A 27,895-nucleotide genomic window follows, 5' to 3' on the forward strand; every position below is an offset into this window, starting at 1 on the left:
TGGGAGATGGTAATTTCTCCCAGTGGAAATACTTGCAGGAGGTTTGACGCATTAAATGTCGCTGATCTGTCCCTCTGGAGACAGCAGTGTGCAGGGCTTAAAGCTCCCCCCTTCCATTTTAGGCTTCTCCTTGTTCAAGTTTGGTTTATGGAAGGGAATCTATAGAAAAGGTCACCTTTGCCACGTTTACAGAGCATGCTCTTTAAGCCAGTGTGGCTGCAGCGTCTCCCTGATTGCCTGCAAGCTGTAATCTGCTTATAGGTGCATTGTCATAGCAACAGGCCCAGAGTGGAGCAGGCTGGGCACACCGGGACTGTGTTTGTGCTACCTGAGGGGCGGGATGTTGGAAAGGAGAGGAAGGATGCAGGAACTAGCTATGTGAAAGCAGGTTTGATTTCTCTGCCAGACGATCGTGTTCATAAGTCCAGAATGACTGGAATTCAACGTACTCTGATGCACAGACTGGGGAAACTATAGTGCCAGCTAAAATGCCTCGATTGCCTCCACTGCTTGCTTTATGCCAGATCTCATTTTCTGGTGGCACGTGACCCCTGACCTTTGTAAGCCACTTTGCAGGGTGGGGCTTATGAGATGAGGTAGAAGTATGATTTGGACATGCACTGCAAGGTGGCTGTATAACTGCTTCATGTAAGTGGCCTTCTTTTTATTAGCTATAGTCATGTGTATAAGAGCTGTTATTAAACAACCAATATTGCATGCAGGAGCTTTAGGCAAGCTGAATTTTATCCTTTTCTGTTAACTCCCATGTGTTCAGCTCATTTTGCTATTTTGTATACAGTTTTACCCTCTCTTACAGTTCTTTCATTGGGCAGAGATTGGTGGTAGCAGGCTGTTTTATGGTGTAAGTCTGTGATGCAAAGCATGATTGGGAGAGAAAATATAATTGAACTTTTTTGGTCTTTTTAATAATTTGGATTTTATTATAATTTAGTTGTGGAGTCAAACATTTGCTAGAAGGAAGGGCTCTGCTGATTTTCTGCTGAATTTCTATAAAGCATTATGTATTAGAGTTATTATACTTTTTTTTTAAGAGATAAAATTGCTTATACACCCATGAAACTACATTTTTTTCCAATTCAGGTCACGTGGGTTGCCTAAACTAAAAGAATCTCGTTCCCATGAATCTTTGCTGAGCCCTGGTAGTGCAGTTGAGGCTCTGGATTTGGGAACTGAAGATAAAATCCTAGTAAAACCGCTCCACAGCAGCATATTGGGACAAGATTTCTGCTTTGAGGTACCCAAAATGTACTCTTTTGTAATAAAAATGTGTGAAATGTGTTCTTTGCATTCAGGTTTCTGATCTTTGCTTTCTCCTTGTTTGTTGTACCTCCCCAGGTCACCTATTCCAGTGGCAGTAAATGTTTCAGCTGCTCATCTGCAGCAGAGAGAGATAAGTGGATGGAAAATCTTCGTCGAACTGTTCAACCAAACAAGGTAAAAGGCAGCACTCAGAAAACAGGTTAATAGCACATATTTTTTCTGATGGCAAGATGCCTCAAGAACATCTTTAGAGCAAGATGCTATTTGCACTAGAAGACAGCAAAACATTTCCACATAAAGAACAGAAAATGCACTATTTTAACCTACAATTTGGACAGTGGTATCCAAATACCACCTCTCTGCTTTTCCCTGATTGTTTTAAGCCAGTTTTTCAAAATCCAAGGTTATATCATATTGTTTCTTAATAGGTTTCACAGTTATGGCACTTGATTATATTTACTAATGTATTTCTCTTTAGAATTAGTTTCCTGTGGTAATAGTTGGTTCTCCATGTAAAAAGAGGGTTATGGAAGCAAAGAATAGGCTTTCAACTGTTAACAACAATACCTAATAATGAGTTCCTAAAACTTGATATCGTTAACCTCTTTTTCAGGATAACTGTCGCCGAGCAGAGAATGTACTACGGCTGTGGATCATTGAAGCCAAGGACCTGGCTCCCAAAAAGAAGTACTTCTGTGAACTTTGTCTGGACGATACTCTCTTTGCTCGAACCACAAGCAAGACGAAAGCGGACAATATTTTTTGGGGGGAATATTTTGAGTTTTATGGTTTACCACCCCTGCACAACATCACAGTTCATATTTACAAGGATGTTGAAAAGAAGAAAAAAAAAGATAAAAACAATTATGTTGGTTTAGTGAATATTCCTATGATTAGTGTAACTGGGAGGCAGTTTGTGGAGAAATGGTACCCAGTTAGCACCCCCACTGCAAACAAAGGCAAGACTGTTGGTCCTTCCATACGTATAAAGTCCCGTTACCAAACTATTACCATTTTACCCATGGAGCAATATAAGGAATTTGCAGAATTTATCACAATTAATTACACTATGCTATGCTCAGTCCTGGAACCAGTCATTAGTGTCAGAAATAAGGAAGAGATGGCATGTGCTTTAGTGCACATCCTGCAGAGTACTGGCAGAGCCAAGGTAAGACTATTATTATTTTTAATATACACAGTCTGTTTCACTTGTCATATGGTAGTTTATGTTATTACTATATTGTTTCTTAAGCTGCCCTGAGCAGAATACCCAGGTATCTAACTATAATGAACCTGAGATATTCTCTATATACTATATAAACAGCACCTCTAGAACCATGATATGGTTCATTTATGTTTAGTTTCTGGAGTTATTATAATTTAGCCTCTAAGAGCATTATATCAATGGAGAGAGCTGTTTTTATATAAGCTTGTGCTAGTGTGTCTATGAAGGTTTTCATTCATCTAGGTCATTGTATATCTAGCAGACGTAAATCTAGAACAACTGGACTTCAATGATTACTCAGCAAGTCCCTTTGCTCTAGATTTACTTTTGCTAGATAAAGCATATGCTAGGCGTTTGTTCGCCTAATGGAATCACATTCAAGTTTGGGCATAACTTAAAAATCGTATACGATTTCACAGTATCAAACTGCTTCCCCATTACTTCCATGACAACACATAGCTGGTCTAAATTGTGGGACTGTATGTTCTAATTGTTAGTATGCCTCTACCATGCAGGAGGCCATTGTAGCATTGCTCAGAGGTCACAGAAAGGTGTTTTGGATTAAAGAAACAGATTTGGGAGCTGCAGAGAAGGTTAAATATCACAATCCTCAAAGCCAACTATTGCAGAACAAACTGTTGTTGTCGGGGTTATATATTTGGAGTTTGTATCTGTTCCTTTATACTGTATATCGAGTAAAAAGCATCATATGAATGTCACCTTAAACTGCAGCTCTGTTTTTCTTTCTGACCAGCTAGAATGATATTATCCTGTAGGTTCTTAACAACAGAGTGTCACAACCTTACTGGGTTTTATTGTCAGTGCTTTTAGGCATCAGTGTCTTTCTTGAAAGGATTTTGTGTTGTTGCCCAAAGATCAGATATGGTACTTCTCACCTCAATAAGCAGGAAATAATTTGTCTTTTTTTTATCCCCTCCCTTAACTGATGATCTCAGGATCTTAGGTTTTTCATAAAGTTAATGGTTAAGACTCTAATATTAAAGTCAGTGATTTTCTAAGATGATGTGGCTATTCCTATGCATAACCATGGTGATAAAAGGACATTTTTAAAGTAAAAAGCTTTAGAAATGTAAACATTTTAGTACATTTAATCATTGTTGGAGAGAAATTTAATTTTTGAAACATTGTTGCCATTGTTTGCATAAATATGTTTATTTTCTTACTTCCATGCCCATCTGTTTCCTTTCTGCCATGGGAGTTTGGCTCTATTTTATAATGAATAAGAGACGGCCAAGATTAGGTATCTCATCTCTGAAAGACTATGATAGTCTACTTTTATTTTACACCATTATGGCCTGATCATTGGTTACAGATCAATCACTGGAGACTTTTTTTGAAAAGTGCATGGATCCACTGTACATGTAAAATAACCAATGTTGTAATCTTTATTAGGTACTAAATATGTGTTATCATGTGACCATATTTAGTTGTGTTCATTTATTGTGATCATATTTGGGTACTAAATGTGTAGATGCATTGAGCATATGGTAAACAAGGCATTTTGGCCAGTGCAGAGGTCTTCGGAAAAAAAACAGCAGCGGTCAATACGTTTATTGTCTCAGTTTCCCATAGCGAAGCATAGAAAATCTTCTACCTGTGGCAGAAACTAGAGGAGAAAGGCAAACTGCTCAGAAATTCCAAAGCAATCAATCCATTTATGAGAGTGACTGCCAGAGAATGGCATCAGATCGCAGAGGAAGCCAGTAAGAACAGGTGATTTGACCACACCCGTTCTTCACAAGAACATGGCATTGGTCAGTTGCCCTGTATGCTGTACTCCTTACTGTTTGTTATGTGGGGAGACTTATCTCTGGAGCTTTTTCTGGATCCTAAGGAAATGTTTTTAATGCAATTTAACTTATTTCTGACAGAACCACATGCTTATTTGTCTGTCTGGGGTACCATAAAATTTTTATTTTGGCCAATCAACCTCTGGTTTGACTACATAAGTAACTGCCTAAGTTAAAGCTATATTTTGCTTGTAAGTAGGCTGCACAGGCTTAATCTGAGTGATCTTTGGCATGTACAGATGTGCAACTAAACATTTTGTACAGCAATCACTCTGCTGTCCCCCACTGTGTTTTGTGAGTGTGACCAATTTTTGATACATGAGGGTTCAAGTATTAAGGAAGTGCTACTTATTTGCAGTGACTCCACAAAAGGACAGTCAGTGTACATTCCCTTGCTTCTTGTATCATCAGTTATTATATAACCATAAGTGCATTTTAACACAGAGATTTTGGTTTCATATTAATTATTATTGATATGCTAACTTTATCATCTCCACACCAATGCAAAGTCGTGGTATTACTAAAAGCCATTGGAAAACCAGTATTTAAAGGGGACCTGTCACCCAGAAGCTGTATAAAAAAAGTCCTTTTTTAATTTAAACATGAAACCTAAAATTCTTTTGTTTCTTAGCACATCCATACCCATTATAAAGGCATATAAAAGTCCCAGCTGTCAATCATATATTGCCTGCCCCCCCCCCCCCCATGCCTTAGGCATAGAGGCGGGGCAGAAAATTACTTTAACTTTCCATTCAGCACTCACTTTCACCCCTCCCTCCTCACCATTGTGTATCCTGTACATGGACATGTTCATCAGGCCCCCATTCTGGCACATAAACAAGATTTAAACAGTGTAAGTAAAGTTTGTTTTGCTTGGAAAACACAATAGAAAAGAATTTAGAATTATTTCTTAGGGTGACAGGACCCCTTTAAGATATTCTTCAATTCAATATTTGTGTATTTCACCAACTTCCACTATTAAAATGTTTCTTATGGCTCTCCTTTATGAAAGGATAACTGACCATTACCTTCTTTTACCTTCGGCAGCATCTCACTTTATCTCTTTAATTGTGTTCTCCATTAATCTTTAAGCCACTGCCTTTTCACACCACTTACATCCACTGCTATCTCCTACCATATATGTTATTTCTTCTTCTGCCATCTACCTCTGAGTTTCCAAACTCTCTAATATTTAATCTTACAACTTTCACTACTATAGTATCTGGTGCATTGCTGGGCCCCAGGGCAGCCCTCCTCTTCTTTAGAAAACACACTGGTCAAGGGTACATTCTGCAAACTTTGGAGCTACCATTTCATTTTTTCTTTCCCAAGGTTCCCCTGCCCCAAACAGACCATGCAAATGCCAGAATTACTGAGTTTCTATTGTACATGTGCCCTCTCAGGCAGTGCTAGTTTCCCTGGGAAGAAGACATAAAATGGCCATTGTAAACTCTGTAGCACATACCCTAAGCTCGTGCTTTTTAACCCTACTCTTATTAAGTGAATATTGCAGCATGTTTTCAGGTACAATTAAAAACCATATAATTTGCTACAGCCCTACTAATGACTGACTGGGTGCAGCAAACAAAATACCTGGTTCTGCGTAATTCATGTTGTTTGCAGAATGGTAATTAATAGTTTGACACAGAAGCACTTTTCAGGCAAAAGTTTCTGTGGCCATGATTTTCATAATGAACCCAGAAGAAAATTGTTCCTAAAAAAAAAAAAAGTTACTTTGGACAGTGTTTAACAATTGCCCATACCTCACAATCAACTTTAATGGGTATGTATATATGCTTACTAAATGGAATAGCTCTGCAACTCTTATGGTGATGCCATAAGAGATCTTATACTGCTAAATATTGCTTTTCTGTGTAAAACAAAGAAACATCAGTGTTTAGGAGATAAATGCTGACCAATGCCAAGTAGGCTTAATCCTATTTCTAATTATACATTTTTTTTAAATTATACTTCCATTTACCTAATCGCAGGAAGCAGTAGGCTAGCATCCAGTCCCACTGTACTACTGCAATAACATAGGCAATACTTTATTACTGTGGATGCCGCACAGAAACCACTTTTCCTTTCCCTAATGGATGTTCTCCTACAGTTTTACTGGACCAATGAGAACACTAGTCATTTTTAACATCATGGGTCATGTACCTGATGCCCCACACATGAGGGATGCACCAGATCTTTGGAAGTCTGCAGTTTTGTAAAGTGCCACATACCAAGAAAGCCACATAGTGCTAATGTGTCACATACCAAGAAAGCCACATAGTGCCCATGGATAACCTGCTAAAAATTCTTTACAGCCTTTGAGTCTTATTGCAAAAAGTACTGTTGGGAACTTTCTTTTACTTCTTGTGTAGTAAGCATATCTTTGTGCTAAAAACATCCCTCGCAGTTTTGCTGTCAAGGCCACGAATGCACCCTCACCATTATGTCACTTTAATAAGGCTGTCTGATGGTGCCACGCTCTTGATCTGCTTCAGTGTGAATCAGAAATGCCATTTTCAGTTAGGAAAGGTGTTATGACTTCCCAGCGTGGCATAATAAATCCCCATGTGAAGTTTTCTTGCTTAACATCAAGGGGGCCTATTAAGGGTGCAGTGCTCCCAGGGAGGCTCATTTAGGTGCCACAGACTGGCAACAGTACTTTCTGCCTGCTCATTGTTTGCAGTGTAATCATATGATTTGGTCATTCAATAGAAATAAATGAATGGATGTTACAAGGAGCAGTATTGCCTGTTCTGAATACATTTTGATGACTTGCAGAACAAGAGCTAGAAGTTCAGCACAGGAATCAGATTGGAAGCTGAATGGAATTTGTTTGGATAGCACAGTATGGCATCTCGACTAATAACTAAACGGAATTCTGTTTGACACAAACATGTTTTGTATGTTTTGACACAAACATTAGGGTCTGCTTTTTACAAGTTGCTGGCTTACAGCAGGTTCTTACAGTTGGATGGAAAGGTGTCTCCTCAGGCCACCTCCTATGTTCAGTCTATGCTGTTGTCTATCTGTACAGCCTTCCATCCAATGTAGAGATGTCATCTTTTCTGGAAAAAGTACCCACCTTGCTTTATTTTAGAATTTCTATAGTCCGCATTGATAACATTGGTATCATTTAGATAAATCTGCCCCTAAGACTTGAACGTAGATGTAACGCATCAGTGTTCCCATACCTTTTGAAAGCATAGGGTTGTTTGCAAATAGCTGAGCATGCCAGCTTCATGTTTCCATAGCCACATTGCTATATTAGAGCTCTCCCTAGTGTACCTACATCTGAAAGATAACACACAAAGCATCTCTGATGCAAAGTAATTACAGGAAGGATCCGCAGAATCTGCTAGCCATCAGTGCACTGAAATACACATGTCTCGGTTTTTAAGACCATCGGAAATATGTGTTTTCCAATGGTCTTAGGCGAACCCCTGTGAAAGGGTCGTTCGTCCCCCAAAGTAGTCCCAACCCACAGGTTGAGAACTGCTGGATTAGAGGAATGGAACTTCCATTTGAAGCAGCGAGGGTGGTTTTTCACGGTGAGGGCAGTGAGGTTGTGGAATTCCCTTCCGAGTGATGTAAGATTCTATTTTAGTGGTTTGGATGATTTCTTGGCACTGTTGCTTTTGATATTCTGACAGTTACCAATTCTTATGTACCATATGTACTAAAACAATGTCAATTTTTTAAAAATAATTTGTATTGTTTCTTGGCAAGAAATAAGAGGTGGAGGTAGAGTGAGAAACTAGCCCATGGTGATTAGGGGATCCTGTCTGACCATCATTCTTAAGAGTTGAGGGGTGGCCCAGAATATGTAGTGTGGTCTCTGCACAATTAACATGGCTTTTTTTTTTTTTTTTTTTACTTCATTTTGCTGTGAGGTTTATCTTCTCTATTTTCCTCTTTTATTTTGTAAATATTTTTGGGGGGAAGCACAGACATCAATTGATCAATAATTGGGTACTGGCAAGCAAGTTGTTTTTGCTCATCTTGGCCCTCCCAGGAAGAACCATGGTGATCAAAACACTATGCCAACATCTGCTCCCCAGTCTGTGAATGAGAACCGAGCAGATTGTCTTGTAACTACTGCAACCGTATCTGTGCAGGTACTGCAAAGGGATACTGGTTGAAGGTTTGCCCAAATGGCAGTTTTTGTTTGATCCACTCTTTCCTCTTCAGGAACAATATTTTTTGTGCGACTGGCTGCCCCACAGACCCAAAGCCTAATCAGTCTAATCCCTACAAATATTTTCTTGGTGATTGTAGTAAAGTATGTTATAAAAGACACTAAGGGCCAGATTTATTAACGTTCATATTTTTTTCGTTTCCCTGAATTGTACTTTTCAGTGCTAAAAAATTGTGTATTTAAATAATTACTTAAAAAGACAATTTTTTTTAGATATTTACCAAGTGTAAAAACCATGAAAACCACAAATACAAAACTATGCCATGTAGAAGCTGGCAAGGTCATTTAGAAGTCAGTGGGAGCTGTCTTGGGTGCAGTATGCAAACATTTAATTAATTGCTATAAGTTACTGCTCCAGAACAAACTTAATGTTGGCTATGTATGGGGTGGGGGGATGTAATAACAGGTTCAAATTTCTCTTTAGGTCTATAAAGCAATAGCAAGGAATGAGTGTGTTGTATTTTTTGATGGCAAGTATCTTCTTGTTATGAGTTACTAGATGTGTGCCTGGTACATTTGCATTAAAGTGATACTGACACAAAAAAACTACTTTCAAAATATGAATGTACATCAAAAGGTCATGTTGTCGCTGGCAGGCCTGATTTTGTATGTAGTTGTTATTTGACATTAAACCTGACTGTGTTGCCACAGCTTTTATTGCTAACGGACTACTGCTGCACAAATATGGCAGCCCTCCATAGAGGAACATGGGGATTGGATGTCTCATGTAAAAGCAATGGGCAATTACTTTTAAGGCAAAATTATAAATAGCTTGCAAAGACAATGTTATGGTAGATGTTAAAAGAGTTTAATTTCTGGTGTCAGTTTCTCTTTAAATTTGCCAGAGGTGGGCGGGTGATATTGGGCTAATTCAATAGTTTGACCCTTGGGCATCAACAAGCCGATGCAGTCCCCGTTCCGATGTAAAAATCAAACCTGCCTCGAGATCTGCCTGATTTCAGGCCAGATATAAGTCGGGAGGCCTGTTGTTGGTGCCCATACATGAGCAGAAAAGCTGCCGAATCTTTCTAAAGGACCGATATCAGCAGCTAAAATCGGCCCATGTATGGCCACCTTTATTGCTGGACACAGTAAAAGATACAACAATTCCCTGTGTCAGGTTCTAAAACTAGTCTTTGGGGCCTCAATAATATGTTATTGTTTTGTTTAATTGCATGCATATAGCTGACCAAAGAAATGGGGTCTGTACCCACCAGTATAAAATTAACATTAGGTCCATCAGACTATAAAAAATCAGGATAAACAGAACCATCCAAAGTAGACTTCGGACAGCAGTATTTTCTTTTCTTGCTTTTTAAAGAAAATTATCATTCTTCTTTAAGAAAGTGACTGAGAACATATACAGGAATGGGACCTGTTATCCAGAATGCTCAGGACCTGAGTTTTCCCAGATATGGGATCTTTTCATAATTTGGGTACTTTAAGTTTACTAAAAAATCATGTAAACATTAAATAAACCCAATAGGTTTGTTTTGCCTCTAATGAAGATTAAAATCTTATGGTCATTTACAAGGTGTTGTTTTGTTAGAAAAAAGAAAAAAGGAAATCATTTTTTAAAATGGGAATTATTTGATTAAAATGGAGTCTATGGAAGTATGACCTTACTGTGATTTGGAGCTCTCTGGATAAGGGATTCCGAACCTGTACCCATACTATTATGTATGGTAAACTTGTAAATTGGTAGCTCTAATTTGTCTCCATGTCTGGCTAAATAATATGCATCATGTTATATACTATTATGTAGTAACTAGTTCCCATAACCTTTCAGGACTTTCTAACTGATCTGGTCATGTCAGAGGTAGATCGTTGTGGGGAGCACGATGTCTTGATCTTTAGGGAAAATACACTTGCCACTAAAGCCATTGAGGAGTATCTAAAGCTGGTTGGACAGAAGTACCTTCATGATGCTCTTGGTAAGTTGGATGGAAGTTTTTACCATTTGCATCTGGACTTAATTGTTGATTCTGACATGAAAGAAGGACTTTTCAATATATGAATGTACATAAAAGGTTACCTATAGGTCATGTTGACCATTTTTCACCAATAGGTTTGCTTTTGTAAGTAATTGTTACCAGAAATTCCCGAACCTAACTCTTTTGCCAACTTGACTGTCCCTTCTCAACCTGTCAGTTACACAGGGGTGCTGCTTGATGTGAACTGAGAAACTCGCCTCACGCGGCAGCACCCTATAACTTACCAGGAGTGCAAAAAGCCACTTCTGGTCACTTTAAGAGCCAAATTTCCATTTTTTAACCTGGAAATTCAGCAAAGGAATATAAATAAAAGTCATTTTTAAACTAAATATCTAACCAAGTTATTTTTTATTTATTGAAACATTCATACCTGTTGTACATGAATTTAAAAATCTGAGCGGTCAGTCATATATTGCCAACCCTGCCTCTATGAGTCATGAAGGTGGGGCTATCAATTACTAATCCCCTTATGGTCTATAATTGTGTAGCCTGTGCATGGGCATGATGCCCCCCATTCTGGTGCATACACAGGGTTTGGGGTGATACAAATCTTGCCTTAATAACAGTGCCCACAGAATGGTGCCTGCCTGCGTGATTGTGAATTTTGGGACTGAAGGAAACAAAATGTAAATCGTTTCCTTTTTTACTTTGCCTAACATGATAGTAAAAGGATATGGGATTATTTTTTCGGGTTACAGGTCCCCTATAAAGCAATATAAATAGAACATAGGCCTCATTTAGATGCTGTGTTTCCCTTTAACATCTGCTACAATAATTTCTGCACCTAGCTTTTTAATATTACCCTATTCAGGAGGGATATTACTTTGATAATTTTTCTTTTAAAGGACATGTAAACCCCATGCACAAAAATTTAATCAGTGAACAGCCTCTTTGAATTCTTTCAATACCTGCCACACTGGTTGTCCAGAGGTTAATAGTAAGGCTGCAACATCCCCTTAATCACTTAGATTTCCTTCTCCTCCTGTAACCCACTCGGACCCCTCCCTCAGGAATTTGCTTTGGCTGTTGGCTTGTGGGCATGCTCAGTTGTTCGAAACTCAGCTCTAGCTGTCTGCTTCAATTTTTTTCTCCCAACCAACTCTCCTTAGCTCAGCTCAAACAAAGCAGAACTTTTATCAGAGACAGTTGTGCCTGTGTGAGCCTGTATTCTTGATGAAATGTATGCTGAATAAGGGTCTGTGTGTGTGTATGCTGTTTGCAGATTTAAATGTAACTGATTATGTATCAGAGGAAAAATGGCCACCAGGTGAAAGCTGCTATTTGCTTTAGGAAAATGTGATGGTGCTGGCAAGCGGAGGGGATATATGCAGTACAAATGATGCCATTTGGGTGGGGGAGATGTGCCCAACTGATATACATTGTAGGCAAATGTAGGCTTTACGTGTCCTTTAACTTCATCTTCACTTCATTGCCCCAGGGGAGTTTATCAAGGCACTGTATGAGTCGGATGAGAACTGTGAGGTGGATCCCAGCAAATGTTCCTCAAGTGAGCTGTCCGACCACCAGAGCAACTTAAAAATGTGCTGCGAGCTGGCCTTCTGCAAGATAATCAATTCATATTGGTGAGTTTTATCATCACTTCCCAACATCGTAATAAAAATGCTGTTCTGTAAATATCAGCAGTTCCACATCATATTGCTAGTGGTTCATTTCCAATAGTTACTCTATAAGTACAGGCCTCCAACATTGCATATTTTAAGCACATTAACTAAACTCACTTTTAGCATAAATGTATTGTAAAGCACTAAAGAATGTAAATACTTAATAATGCTAGTAAAGAATCATTTGCTTTGCAGAGAAACTGTGCAGCCCGCCACATGCCATTGTCCCTGGATGCATAGACTTCTAATATTTTAATCATTAATAAAATACATTTCCATTGTGTATTGAAACATACAGATATTCCTGACATTTTGTGGAAAAGCGTTAGGTCCTGATCTTTAAAATCTGGCAAATGCTAAAGGGGCTGCTGTAACATGCAACAGACAGTCATTATTTATTGGGCATATGGGGGGCTGTTTGGGCCTCTGTATACCTGGAATTTCAGGGCCTGTCAGTCCATGTGTCAATAAATTCAGAATCACTTGTTATTTATTTGAATGGTTATCATTGGTGAACCTATGTTTGCTGGTCAGTTGGGGGAGGAGCTATTCAGAGTATTTTGTAGCCCACCCGTACAGCTATTAGTCACTTGGCTGACCGAACGACTGATATCCCTGCATATGCCTTTGTCTTTATTTATTCAGTTATTTGAAGAAGGTGTTTATTACTCAATAAAGGCTCAGCATGAAATATATACCGGGCAGATTTTGTAATGGGCTCTCTATAAGGGCATATATTTCCTATGTTATTGGTTTTTGTGGTATCAACCACTGACATAAACTAGTATCAAGAAACAGCGCTGAACAGTGGTATTCTCATTAATATCAATCCGTTATTTCTTGCCGTATCTTATGATCCATGGTAACAGTGGGATTTTAGATTCAGGTGCAACTTTGTTAAGAATTTTTTTTTTGTTTGTTTTACTCCCGAGGCAAACTGGAGACTGCTCCTCGTTTTCGTTAGACTCAACCACTCCTGGAAGTGAATTCTCTCAATGATTTTCCATAATACTAAATGTATTTCTGTGCATTTTTGCAGTGTTTTTCCCAGAGAGCTGAAGGAAGTGTTTGCTTCTTGGAAGCAGCAATGCATAAATCGGGGAAAGCAGGATATCAGCGAACGACTGATCAGCGCATCACTCTTCCTTCGCTTTCTTTGTCCTGCAATTATGTCTCCCAGCCTCTTTGGGCTAATGCAGGAGTATCCTGATGATCGCACCTCCAGAACTCTCACACTCATTGCCAAGGTCATCCAGAATCTTGCCAACTTTGCCAAGTAGGTGTATATCAATAAATCTGGTATCACTTCTTTTGAATAAATAGACATTTTGTTTGTATTTCTACAGAAAAAAGTTTTAGAAAATGAAATCGGATAATAAAAGAAAGGTGCTTGGACTATGGCCAAACGGTCATGTGTCTTACTGTCATAGGGTTCATAGATTTTTGTCCTACCTCATCTATTTGATAAATCTGAGTAAGAACATGAACACGCATGCACTTTTACATGGGCTTTATGGTCACATCTTGAAACTGCGCCTAATGATAGGCCTACTTCTCTTGTTACCTCCACTTAATGCATTTGGACATTATAAGATGTATCCCGTGCATCAGATCCACAAAATAATTAGGCCACCATTTTGTTGCAGAAGCTTTTTAAATGCACTCTAACTTGACAGCAGATAAAGGTATTAAGTAATCATAGTGCTTATTTACAACTCAAGTGCAGTTGTGGTGCTGCAGATTTCCCCACAGTCAGTTGCATGTAAAACCACTTGCATCAAAATGTGCTCTTTGCACTTTGGATAGTTGCCTCAGCACTGCTTAGTCCTTCCTACCTTCTGTTCTGCTGCACCTATTGACGCAGGGGAACCCTGGAGCTACTGCCACCTTCTGACCGGGTAGTAGCTCCTGGTTCCATTTGCACCCAGCGTTAATAGGTGCAGATGTCACTTGAAATGATGCCAGATGGCTGTCAGCACAATTGTGCCTGATTTGTGAGGAAATGTGCACACAGTTGCGCTAATTTTGGCATATAGGGCACCGTGCTTTAGACATATATTGCAATAGTATCAGATGCAGTGCAGTTGTCTTAAAAAACACTGCATTGTGGGGCAAAACATGGCAATGGCACTCAAAATCACACTTTGACACTGCACTTGCAGACGGAAATGAGCCCTCATGTCTGCATAAAATTAGAAAAATACCGGCACGCAAAGACTAAATGCAAGTGGGGTGAATACCTGCGTTTTGATTCAACCATGTAACATTTTGGAGACATCCCCCTTTATCAGCCATCAGCTCATGTCTGCATGCCTTTAAGCTGCCCAAATGTGAATTGACTATTTGGATTTTTTACTAAGAAACCAGTGGGTTAGAGTTCACCTACATGCTATGGCCAACATAGCAACAGATGGACATAGCGACCAGACTGAATTCTATGTATATGTGGAAAGTTCTTCTTTTAGTAATACATCATAATACAGGTAACAGCTTCCTGAAGGTTTTTCTTTGGAGGTTACCATCGTTACCAAAGTTACCATAGTTAATCAATTGCTGTTAGTTACTGTGGAAAATACACAAACGTATTCTGAAAAACATCTATATGCCCTTATTGCATTTTATGTAAGCATTATTCTCCCCAATCTTTTACTGCAGGTTTGGTAATAAAGAAGAATACATGGCCTTTATGAATGACTTTTTGGAGCATGAGTGGGGTGGAATGAAACGATTCCTACAAGAGATCTCCAATCCAGACACCATTTCAAACACCCCCGGATTTGAGGGTTACATAGACCTTGGCCGAGAGCTCTCCGTACTGCACAGTCTTTTGTGGGAGGTGGTGTCACAGCTAGATAAGGTAACATTCTAAAGCAAAACACGTGAATGCTTGACATTTCTTACTTGGAGCTACTTCTGCTATGGTAGCAGGGCAGTCTCCAGGTATTCAAGGACAGGTTTTGGCGTTTTTTATTGCTAAATCGAGAAGCCAGAGTCAAATTATATTGGTGTCTCGTAAAGCAAGTTTTAGTAATGATTTAAAGAAAGTCAACTTAGATGGCTACGACTTCTGGTTGCCCTGCATATGCTGTAGCCTGGCAGTTTGTAAATGTGTCATAGACCACAACATATTTATTAAATATGGCTTTTGTTGTAAAATGGCACATATGAAATGTCTTTCGGAGCACTCAAATCTTCTGCAGTTGTTGTAGGGCGATATAAACCTCTCTCAGAAAGGTCCACATGCAGTAAGATAAAGGCATTCACATCAAAATTTCAATGAGCAATTACATCCTTTACATTAAAATATTTTATTGTAAGTTGTACTGTACAAACAAGGTGTGGCATGTACACTTCCGCCTCCCTGCACTTTAGGAAGTGAAACAGGAGACCCAGAAGTGTTGTGCATGCCACACACAGTTTGCACAGTATCACTTACAATTAAATAGTTTAATGGAAAGGATATTATTACCCATTGAAATGTCGGTATGCTTGTCTCTTTTCTATTAAATGTAGATGTGAAATGCCTGCCATGTTACAATAATAATTTTTACATTGGGGTGTCAAACATTTTTACACAATTTGCCAAAAAAAATGGTTGTTTTCTCCATTAGATTGTAACATAATAGCTGCTTCTCACAGCCTTACCAATAACTAATATGGCACACTAAGTGAGCAGCCATACATCCTTCCCCTTTACCAGAAGCATAATAGTTTGTTGCTTTATTTATGTAAAGATGTGATCTTTTTAGACAAAGAGTAATGGTTACACATGGCCTATTACTTGTGTAGTCTATATCTTGCTGTGCTGTCTGTAGCAGTGATTTTGATCTACAGTCCCTGAGCACTTTATAAGATCAGAGGCCTTTGGAAATAGCTTGTTACTCCTTGATATTACTAGTGTCCGACCAGTTGTTTCTTCTGTGCACCTTATTATTTAAAAGGATTTAGCTGGAAATTGGAAGTCAATATATGCACAAACCTTTTTGTTATTTTTACTTTCTGAAAACAGTGGCAGACAGAATCAATTAATTCATATTGACCAAAATGATTGATAGAGTGGCCGCTAACAATAAGAAAAGGGGTGCCTAATTATGCCCAGCAAATAGCTGATGAACACTAATATTGGCTCATAAGGAATTAATGGGGGAACAATACGGAAATGGAATTTTAAACCTGCAGCCTCCTTGCTATTAAAGTGCAAGCCCTGACGCCAAGCAGCACACTACTGATGGAGCACATTAGATGCTCATTTTATAATGAGCCAGCATAGCATTAAGCTTTTGAGAGCTTTAGCCATTATGCAGTTAAGTAGATTGGGCCATTGAACATAAGACCAGATCAAGCTTATTTATTATACTACATGTTCAGTTGGTTATTGCAATGAAGAAAGATTGCCCCCGGACTATGGCCCTGGGAGTTCTCACACACTTTCAGCGTAAACACAATAAGTCATATATAATTGGACATACCTTCACCCCAGATTCCTTGTAACAGGGCAGCACTTAGGTACATTCTGGATAATAAATGTAAAATGCAAGCTAGTAAAGACAGACTGCTTATTATAAAGTATATAACACTCCCTATAAAAGTCAAAGGTTACAAACTATGGATAAAATACAAGATGCTTTTATATAAAGGGACAATAATATAACATTCAATTCTATTTGATCTTCTTGGCCTGTTTGTTTCCAAACTGTAAATTGATTACAGCTGGTTCTTTTATGCAAAAGTCTCTTGTTTTTTAACATACATTAAGTATTGCAATTAAAGAAAGTGTTGCAGTTTTATGTCAATTGCTAAATGACTTTTATCTTGCCAAGCGCTGGTAAGTTTGTATGCCCTTAATACTAACTGTGTTCTCTATGGAGTGCTTTGGTGTGTGGTTTACAGTCTTGCTCCTCTGTGTTTGGTAACTACCCGCGCCACCTGTTTCCTGAGTGATGTGTGTTCCAAGAACCATCCTGTTGGACTCCAATTCATTGACCCTCAGTGATAGACCAGTGATGGATATAGGCTAATTTCATTAAACTAATCTAGTAACACCAATGCCCTCTCTCATCCCAGACTCTGGAATGAAAGCATGCTTCCTTCTATACCAATTACAACTGCACCCTCTCACTGCACACACTGTGCACTACCCTCCTACTTTCTATTTCCCGTCATTTGTTTGCTTTTGCATGATGGTTTTCAGTTGGAATGGCTATAGATTTAGTTAAGTTGAGCATGATTAAATTAATTATTTTCCTTCTGGTTTTGCCCGATCCTAATTTCTTCTCTATTTCCTTTTCTCCCTTCCCTTACCTACCCTGATGCCTGGCTGCTCCTCCATCCGTCACATCGTGGTCAATAATTCGGTTCTGCGCTCATGCCATGCTCTCACACACTCATGCGAAAAAAAAATATTCCTGCCCTCCGAACCTTTCCTGGCTTTCCCCATCACAATGGTGGATGTTGCCACACATATTATCCAATCAGGGTGAAAATTCCTTCCTACAGGCGACCGTTGAGAAATTGGGACCCCTTCCACGCATTCTTGCTGACATCACCAAGTCACTGACCAACCCTACTCCAATCCAACAGCAGCTAAGACGTTTCAGTGAACATAGCTCCACACCCAATGTAAGTGGCAGCCTTTCATCTGGACTTCAGAAGATTTTTGAGGATCCAGCAGACAGGTACAGTCTATAGTTCTTAAAATTCTTTATTTGTGTTCTATAACAATCTAAACAAAATAACACGACTCTACAGATTGCTGAAATAAAAAAAGCAAAAAGAGACACAACGGAGCAAACAAAAACAACACATACAGGTCATTTAGTTAAGACATTAAGACTTTGGGCCTGGGGTTAAGTTACTGCTCTGTCAAGAGTAATTATGTTAGAGAGTAAGTTAGTCTTACATGGTTAGAGTTGGTTGGGTATTTCTCCATTCATATTCTTATTTTAACAGATTAACTGGCAGGGACGAATGAAGTTATTGGTAATCCATAGGTTTGACTATTGAAAAGGAAAGTTTGTCAAGTGTTTATTATAAGCATGTACAGCTGCATTACTGTTCCTTCTTTTGGCTCTGTTCCAGGATCCATACAACTTGGATCCCATATACAGGTGTCGGACCCTTTATCCGGAAACCCGTTATCCAGAAAGCCCCAAATTACGGAAAGCCCGTCTCCAATAGACTCCATTTTAATCAAATAATTCAGAATTTTAAAACTGCTTTCTATTTAGAAATAAAACTGTGCCTTGTAATTGATCCCAACCAAGATATAAATCATCCTTATTGGATGCAAAACAATCCTGTTGGGTTTAAATAATGTTTTATTGATTTTTTTTAGTAGACCTAAGGAATGGAGATCCAAATTACGGAAAGACCCCTTATCCGGAATACCCTTGGTCCCGAGCATTCTGGATAATGGGTCCTATACCTGTATTCATAAAAGTTTTGATCTCTGTATTCTATTCAGATTTTAAGAATAATGTTCTTTCACTTCTATAGCATTGACTCAAAAGGTATATTGAATAAATATTTTTATCTCTCCATAGTGATTTGCAGAGGTTCAGGTCTCCAACAATTGAAAACCCAGAAAGCTATTTCAGGGGGAAAACGCTACTGCTTGTCCAGCAGGCATCCACACAGAGTATGTCCTTTTCCGACAAAGACGAAAGAGAGAATGTCTTGCCCAATGGGCGTAGTGTGTCTTTAATGGATCTGCAAGACTCCAATGTTAGTCACACTGATCGTTCCTCAGTTATCCAAGAACCTCCCTTACGTTTAACTGGCAGCCAGTTGTCTATTGCACATGTAGCTACCATTAAACAGCTACGGGAAAACCATAGCATGCCTCAGAGTGCCCCACAAGTTAGAAAGCCCTTACATCCAGCATTGAGCCAGCAAAGCAGCCTGCAGCCTCTGTCCTTCCAAAATCCTGTGTATCATCTGAACAACCCACCACCGACAATGCCCAAAGCTTCTGTGGACTCCAGCCTTGAAAATTTAAGCACTGCCAGCTCTAGAAGCCAGAGTAATAGTGAAGAGTTCATTCTCAGTGGGCCCAGTAACAGTAGCATGGAAGATTTCACAAAGAGGAGCACTCAGAGTGAGGACTTTACAAGAAGACACACCATGCCTGAGAGACCTATTCCCATAGCACTGCCAAGGCAAAACAGCACTGGACAAGCCCAGATCCGTAAAACCGACCAGGCTGCTCTTGGGGCTCGAGCAAAAGCCCCCCAGTCATTACCACACAGTGCCTCACTGCGGAGCGCAGGGAGCATGTCTGGGATCTCCAATAATATGCTTGTTGAACCAGTGCAGAATGGAAATAGGTCCAGACAGCAATCTACATCATCTCGTGAAAGCCCTGTACCCAAACTAAGAGCAATTCACCGTCAGCAGACACAGCAGGTAAGGAGAGTGTGTACATATGGAACTATAGTATTCCCCAGAAATGTTTTTTGTTCCATTTTTAAATGTGTTGTTAGCAAATAGCCCTTACTTGGAGTTACATTTGTAAGAACATGCTGTTCTTTTGGACATAGAAATGCAGTGAACTCTTGAATTGTATGTGCTAAACGCCATCTTGTGTATTTAATGTGTACTGCATGTGCTGTTTTTGCTTGAATGAGCTCTACATTAGTGACAGACTTGTTTTGTCCTTGCATGAGATAGGACATTTTTAATGGTGTTAAAACCTTACGTGAAAGTAACTAAAATGTGGCTGTGGCTGCATTTTCACAAACAAGTCTTACCAGATATATTGGAAATGGAAGCTGCAGACAGCTCATCCAGGTAATGCTCTCCTGTCTCTAAAGGAAAAACTAAATCTCCAAACTCATTCTGTTAAATTGATCCATTAGTGTCATAGAGGTTTTCCTGTGGCAGACTATGGCATCTTTGCTGTTGCCTGTAAGTGGCCATTGCTACCAAAGATCAAACATTGTTTACACTGTGATAGCAAACTACTTTGCTTTCACAGAGTATAACGGAAGAAGCTCACTGAGCCGTGTGTGTCAGGGTTATGGTTTTAGTTTGCTGCCATAAATCTGATACATATCGGGCAGACATTTACACAAAAGTAACTATATAATTTGGTAGTGTAATTATTATACATGACCTGCATCAAAGCGTCAATGTGGTCATCAGCCATTAAGATATTCTTCCATGTATGGTTGCTACTCTTTCAAACCTGATTGAATGTCAGTCAGGAAGGCTCATAGTTTTTGTTTAATATGCACAGTATAAAACAGTAAAAATATTCTAGCCTGACTGAAACATCATCATTTGGCACCATATCTCACCATGTGCATCTTTGTTATTTAAGCTGGCCACACATGGCTCAACTGTTGGGGAAATCTGATTTATCCCTAACCAATTGGGTGGAATGATGCTGTCTGACCTTGCAGTTATACAACAATCTGATCATTTGGCATGTTGGCCGAAATATTAGATTGCAAAACATAAGTGGGCAGGTTAGCTTTTCCTGCTCAGCCAGAGAAACTCATTGGCAGACTGAATTTTCCATTTTGAAGGATGATCTCTGGCTGCAGATTTTAAACATGCAAAACAGTTGTCTGAAGGTCCTAGACAAAGGGAAACAACCACATTGCCTCACCACATAATCAGTATTATGTGCCCGTAGTTTTTTGGCTCTCAGGTTGTTCTGTTTGGTGTAAGTGGCATTACCATTGGAAGAGTTGCCAAGGTAAAATGCTGAGAAATAGAGTCTGGAAGGTACAGCTGTCCTCTCACATTTACTATAAATAGATAGCTTTGGGTAAAAAGAACTATTTTAGTGCTATGAACAAATTGATTTAGTTTTTTAAATGTATGACAGGTGCAGTCACCTGTGGACTCCGCTACAATGTCTCCAGTAGAGCGGACTGCAGCCTGGGTTCTTAATAACGGTCAATATGAAGATGAAGAAGAAACTGTAGACCAAAACAAGGATGAATCTAAACCTGCAGAGAAGGTGAGGGAACAAACATTGCTTTTTAGGCTAAGCAAACAGATGTATTTCTAACGCTAGCCTCATTTTATCTATCTGAACCTATTAATGAGAAGCACAAGAGCCGGAATGCTAGTATCAGCGTTACTACAGCTCTGTGCCTAGGCCAAATGTGGAATCATACTCCTAAATAAACCTCATTCTTTTCTTTCTTTATCTCTCAGTATGAACAAGAGATTGCAAAGCTGAAAGAACGATTGAAAATTTCAAGTCGGCGCCTGGAGGAATATGAACGGCGTCTTTTGGTGCAAGAGCAGCAAATGCAGAAGCTCTTAATGGAGTACAAATCTCGACTGGAGGATAGCGAGGAGAGGTTGCGCCGTCAGCAGGAAGAGAAGGACAGCCAAATGAAAAGTGTCATCAGCAGGTAAGTCAGAGGCTAATGCCATACACCAATAAACTAGCTGTGTGGAACTATTGTTCGTAGCTGTGGTTTCTCACTGACACATCCCATCTTGATTCACTGTAGGTTAATAGCTGTAGAAGAGGAGCTGAAAAAAGACCATGCTGAGATGCAGGCTGTCATTGATGCAAAGCAAAAAATTATTGATGCACAGGTAAGTCTGTGTCCTTTTGGGCTGATACATAAATACATAATGTATTACAGACAAATATGGAACATGGCAGCAGTTCATTTCTTATCTGCCCATTTGCATTATTATATATGAGTAAAGAGATGCCATTGCTGATTCATGCTTTATAATATAGAGTCTGTTTATTACCTTTGTGGTGTATGTCTCAGCAGTGAGCAAGTAATATGGCAGTGTCCACTCCACTTGTATGTATACATGCCTATATGTAGGCAAGGAATAAGCTATTACGAAGAGAGCACATACAGGGCATAGCATCCTGAATCCTGAAATAATGTAAGATGGCTCTTGTATTGTGTAGATGCCTGTTTCTTTACAGCAGCCCCTCTTGGTGTCCATTCGGGCACTGAATAAACATCAGCCTCATCTCTGTCTTCTGTTTGGCTCTGTTGGATCGACTTTCTCCCACAGCAGTAGATTCCTGAATTTCTCTCTCATGTTAGACTCATTAAAACTATGTTAAATTACAGGTCATTAATGGGATTTTAACGCAAACAGGCAAGTAAACCAAGTGCACCTTATAGTTAAACAGTGTAACCAGCCTGGCTAGAACACTGATCTCCTACACATTCCAGCTCCTTCCTTTTAGCTGGGAGATATTTAGAAAGAGAATAGTCATTCTATGTATATAATTTGGTTTGATCATTGAACTGCTCTTTTTGCTAGATGTTTATAAGCCAGGCTTGTCAGAGATTTGAACCTACAGGTAATGTTGAGTTCGAGCCCTTAGCTGTCAGAGTTGTATGTCTTGGAACTTGTGAAGCTTGACACACCTAAAATAGTTGGTTAACAGAAATTCACTGCTGGGGCTAGAGAGGGCTCTCAGGGCAAAAGGGTTTGTCTGTGCCATTTATAATGAACCTTTAGCTTTTAAATGACAATTCCCAGGTGTCAGATTTGTGGAGAAATCCCAGAAGTTCTCAAACTCTCCATTAAGGAACACCCCTGAAATATCTATAGCTGTTTAATAAATACTAGTCCACCAAAGGTCCCTTCTAGTGAGAAAAGGTATCTGGTGTGCCAGGAATTTTCCACCTGTGTAAGCCTTCTGTAGAAATTGAAACTACAGTTGTATAACTTCCAGTAACTCCTGATGGCCAGAAGCTGATGGCCAGACCACTAGTTGCAACCTTGGTAGTATAAAGCCTCTTTTAGAAGCCATATTTTATTTACCAGCCTGTTCAATGCACCACATAGCATAGCAAGGATGACCAAAGACGTCCACTGTTGCCTTCTAATCCCTACATAATGCCCATATGTCTGTGATATTTCTGCAGAGATGCATGACATTGTCTCTTTCCCGGGCACCACTTCACCAGTTTTTTTGTTTATATGTACCTAAAGCTTCCAGTAGAAGCAAATGCTTTAAATCAAAATTGGCATAAAATCCAGCATGTTAAAGCTTGCCAAATACAAGCTGGGGAGTGTAAATTGATCTTTGTAGTGCAGGGGAATGTGACCTTGCTCCTGTCACTATATATATTGAATGCAAGTCATCTTGCCCTGCTCAGTCTCCTCCTCTGCAGTGTGCCGCTGCCAGCTATGCTTTCTGCTGAAAAGTAAGATCCAAGTCATTTTCCCAAATTCTCTGTTTGATACATGTAGTAGTTATTTATAGTACTAAAGTTCAGGAACGTTGCGCTTTATAGTGCATGAAAGGCAATTGAATAGTCCATTGGAAAGGATAATTCACAATAATAAGAAATATATAAAAACATGACCAACTGGTGAGTAATATTAGGTGCACAGTGTCTGGGCACCCCAGTGACCATGTGGTATGTGGCAGTTTACAAAAAAGTATTCTGTCCCAGATATACACGATACATGGTCAAGTTTACTACGTCTTTAATATAAAAGTTTTACAATGCAGTTGCAATCTAGGCGATTGCCCTCCTGAATAAAAACTGCTTTATTTCATTACAGTAACTATACTAGTTTTTTATCCCAGGCAGGTAGTATATGCTCAGAACTGCCCCAGTTTACCCATTATTTGTTATTTATTAGTTATTATGGTTTGTTTCCAGGCTGTTCCAGAAGGATGTAGTTAGATAGTGGCAACGTGTGTCTGTAGTATTTTCAGTGGCTTCACCGCTGTGCCATGCCTGGGATTATGGCTAGTATCTCGGGCAGTAAGTGAAGAGCTTTCCCCTCCCTCGCCCTGTGAGCTGGAATGGGGTTTGGAACAGTGCCTCTTATGTTTTTGTGCATTCCTTCACCACTATCCTGTCACCCATGCCTCCAGTACAAGCTTTGGCTCCAGCTTTTGGCTGCATCACTCCAGTGTTGCTGTGTGCCCTCCCTTGCCAGCACAACAAGGTCATCAGTTACTTTTGTTATTTTAAAGGATCTTCTCTCAATGGAGATCTTCACCCATCAAATTAGTAGTTCCTTGGCTTCTCTGCAAAATGAAACATTGAGTTCTGCTTATTAGTTGTGTCCTGTAGCACCTAATTATATAGCACTTGTTATGTCTTAGTACCTTTATTCCTTAGGCTACAGTTTGATGCACCCTTTAGCCGTAGACACACACAAGGCTAATGTGAATTGATTTTGATCCGCAACTGTGTGTTCTCTCATTCCAGTATTTGCATACTCTCTAATGTGACATCTGTGCATTGTCACTTGTGCTGTGGCAGCTGCCTGGCCATGTGAGGTGCATCACAGGTCAGTCACTTATAACCAATATATGTGTGATGTTTCAGAGGGACTCACTATCTGCACAAGGTTCTGGTTGTGTCATTTTAGCCACTTGAGATCACATTAAGATGCCATTCCTACAGTCAGTTGGAACTAGCTGGAACTAGCATATATAGATGTCAGAGCACTCTTAAACATCACTGGGGAATGACAGCAGCAATTGATGCACAGAAGCAAACGGTTTCTCTATTGAAGGCGTTCATTTTGCATAGAAGAAATTGGGCTGAGCAGTTTAGTTGAGCTGTCTATTTTACTATTTATTTGAATCCTTTGTAGGAGAAGAGGATCATATCACTGGATGCAGCCAACACGCGGCTAATGAGTGCCCTCACACAGGTCAAGGAACGCTATAACTCCCAGGTGCGCAATGGAATCTCTCCGACCAACCCTACCAAGCTGTCAATCACTGAAAATGGAGAATTTAAGAACAGCAGTTGTTAGTCTCAAGTCAGGACTCTGTGCCATCTCTGGAATTCAGTGCTGCTAAACCAAAAGACAAGTGTAATGAAGTCTTCTGCAATATAAATATGTATGGAAAAGTCCTACCTAACCATGCCTTTTTAGCGATATGGAAGCTTATCAGCCATACCGCACTGTATATAGGGTGAATTCATTCATGCTCTGTACAGAGCACTTGTGTAAAGTACCATGTTGAAGTTAATATGTAGTGCATATCTCTTTTTTTATTGAAAAAAAAGAAAAGGAAAAAAGGTTCATATTTTTTATTTGTGTCTATCTTCCAATAAGTGGGACTCATATAAGAGACTTAGAAGAGCCGAAGGCGCTGTACATATTCCCGGAATCCATGCAATTGCTATTGCACCACAGCGAGCATACAGCAGTACCAGGAGTCTGAGCTCTCTCTCCTGCTGCTCTCATTCCTAGAGAGACTTCTACAGACACTTTCCTTTAGGGTTAATTAGAACACTACGAAAACACAGTGTAGGTTTAAAAGGGGTCAGAACATTTCTCATGGCCTCTGTGACATATCCCAATTCTAACAGTTTTAGAGCGTTGTTTTTTCTTGTTTTGTTTTTTTTTTAAAGAATGTTTTGGAGTTTACAGATATGTATATATGTATATTTTGATTGTAAAATGTAATTATACAGTTCACATCTATACTATGAATCACTTTATGCCATCTAAGAGGGAATAGGAACGTCACTGTACAAATCAGAATCTCATATTACCTGTGTAGTATTTTCCACAATGTCCTTTATGTTTTTATTTCAGGGCTTTGCACAGTTATCATCTAATTGGCAACATAGCAAATGACTTACTGCTAAGCACGTGCATTTTGTGAAGCATTGAGAACATAACGTGTTGGAGAAATTCTAAATTGGGGGCCCCATTTGTCACGTTATGGTGTTAGATTTTACCAGCTGTGTCAGGTGACCTGTCGGTGGTGTTTGAGGTTGCTGAGCAGCCCTGTGAGTAGAATGTATCTGAAATGACTTGCAAGAACCAGTGATATCCTGGTACTGTTGAGCTTTAGGGAAAGGGGGATGCTTAATGGCACCACACAGAGTACAAATGTAGGCATTTCAGTAAGTTGTTTCATGGTGGGCACCAGTTACCATGGCAGAAGAATAGTGCACTCAGCACTTTTGTTGTGAATAACATAGTTTTTTGAAACAAGAAAAGCTAATAGAATATGGAAACAGAGGCTACGAGCAGTTCAGTGCTTAAGTATAAATGCTTATGTGGAAGCCAGTGTGTGTTCTCTGTGCCTATAATGGTTGTGTTTTGAGCTGTTCCTATGCGTGTGAGTACGTGCGTGTGTGTGTGTTGAGAAGAATATTGAAGGAGCATCTAATCATTCATTAACAACTTCTAACTGTATCATTTCTGTCCCAGTCCTTCCCTTAGGGAGATTAGGGAGCCTGCCAGGGTTTGCTGAATTTCAACTGCCATTAGATCTGGTTAGGGATGGTAGAGGTTGTAGTTCATCTGGAGACCTACTTGCTGTACATCCCTGATGTCTTAAAGATGGTTTATGGTTAGAGATCGTTTTGTGCTCCCTGGGGCTAGAGAAGTTTCCAGCCTGTTTGGGGCAGGTATACACGAACACATATATATCCCTTTTATTGACATTTTTACCTGCTGGTGACACTGTGGGGTATTGCCAGGCAGTGTAACTTAGTAGCCTCCAGAAGGGAGAAGTGCTTATATTGTAGCTGCCTCATATGACCCATCTTCCCTCTCAGGAGACCATGACTGCAATGGATACCAAATTTTCTTAAAGGGCTAATTTAAGGGTGTTGAGAAATTGTGCCTGCTGTCTGACTGAATTGCGCAAAAACTGTCCATGTTCAGTGGTTTTTATTATTTATTTATTGTTTGTCCTCGTTTCCTTGTTCATCTCTTCCTCTTGTTTCTCTCACGCTATGAATCTTTCTCCTTTCCAACATCCAGGGATTTTATGGTTAAAAAAAAGTGGTTTTTAAACCATTAAGGAAATTAGATATTTTATTATTGTTAATGCCTACAATAAAATGGATTCTGTATTTAACAAAGGACTCCCCGGGTCTTATTCTTTCTTCCCACCCTCATGTCCTTAAGTCACATATGTGAGTGTTCTGTGGCCTCCTTTATTTACGGTTATGCGTTTTGGTGCACAAAGCGAGTGATCTTTATTGTCATTGGTTTCACAAGCACACACTCTCAGTATACAGTGCTGTAGAGGAGATATACCCTATTTATAGACATGGCTTACATAAATATTATTGGTTACAGTATAACATTGGTCATGCCACACAGGGTCGCTATATATTGCTTAGAAACCTGTGGCCCTACAAGAGCTATGTGTGGCAGTCCAAGCATTTTGAATTTTCTTTGAATGGGGAGAAGATTTGATCCCCTTCCACAGAAGCAGTGTGTTCCTGGGGCAAGAAAAACCTGCATATTTTTTACCATGCCCAAAATTTAAATTACATTTGAAATTAAAATTCACAACAATATAGTACATTATAAGCCAGAGGTTTTTAGTTTGACAGTTAAGGCCTTCTTTCATTCAACAGACACATGGATTCTGGGACCTGTGTACTGCTCACCATGAACCATTACTTCAGGAAGGAAGACGGTTAGGGAGGGGCTGACTGATTATAGCAGCCAGTGGGGGTTGATACTAGAGATGGTGGGTCATTTTTGGCTTTTAAAGTGGACCTGTCACCCAGACATAAAAATCTGTATAATAAAAGCTCTTTTCAAATTAAACATGTAACCCTAAATCATTTTTTTATTACCACATCCATACCCTTTATAAAAGCATTTCAAAATCCCAGCTGTCAGTCATATACTGCCTGCCCTGCCCCTATGCCTTGTGCATAGAGGTGGGGCAGAGAGTTACTTTCACTTTCAATTCAGAACTTTTTAGATGTAGCTGCCCTCCTCACATTCCCCCTCCCTCCTCACCATGTAATTGTGTAACCAGTGCATGGACATGGGCATTAGGTCTTCCCATACTGGCACAGAAA

At 39.5% G+C, this 27,895-nt stretch overlaps 1 protein-coding gene across 7 annotated transcripts in view; it reads left to right on the forward strand.

Moving 5' to 3' along the window:
• The window catches only part of rasal2 (RAS protein activator like 2), a 147,510-nt gene extending 120,579 nt beyond the window's left edge, over positions 1–26,931 (forward strand). For 5 of the 7 annotated variants that reach the window (XM_004914030.4, XM_031900972.1, XM_004914032.4 and 2 more), the window contains 13 exons: positions 1,102–1,255; positions 1,357–1,455; positions 1,895–2,449; positions 10,302–10,446; positions 11,945–12,089; positions 13,168–13,404; positions 14,784–14,985; positions 17,604–17,803; positions 18,671–19,532; positions 20,962–21,096; positions 21,297–21,499; positions 21,602–21,689; positions 24,696–26,931. In XM_004914030.4, coding sequence (XP_004914087.1) covers positions 1,102–1,255; positions 1,357–1,455; positions 1,895–2,449; positions 10,302–10,446; positions 11,945–12,089; positions 13,168–13,404; positions 14,784–14,985; positions 17,604–17,803; positions 18,671–19,532; positions 20,962–21,096; positions 21,297–21,499; positions 21,602–21,689; positions 24,696–24,860 — 3,190 coding nt within the window. In that variant the 3' untranslated portion in view covers positions 24,861–26,931. Of the gene's footprint in view, positions 1–1,101; positions 1,256–1,356; positions 1,456–1,894; positions 2,450–10,301; positions 10,447–11,944; positions 12,090–13,167; positions 13,405–14,783; positions 14,986–17,603; positions 17,804–18,670; positions 19,533–20,961; positions 21,097–21,296; positions 21,500–21,601; positions 21,690–22,192; positions 24,674–24,695 lie in introns of those variants that run through there. The other 2 variants (XM_002937360.5, XM_031900971.1) reach the window with 2 other exon arrangements.
• Positions 26,932–27,895: the final 964 nt, after the last annotated feature.

Source organism: Xenopus tropicalis, chromosome 4 (assembly GCF_000004195.4).
Source record: "Xenopus tropicalis strain Nigerian chromosome 4, UCB_Xtro_10.0, whole genome shotgun sequence".
Taxonomy (NCBI): domain Eukaryota; kingdom Metazoa; phylum Chordata; class Amphibia; order Anura; family Pipidae; genus Xenopus; species Xenopus tropicalis.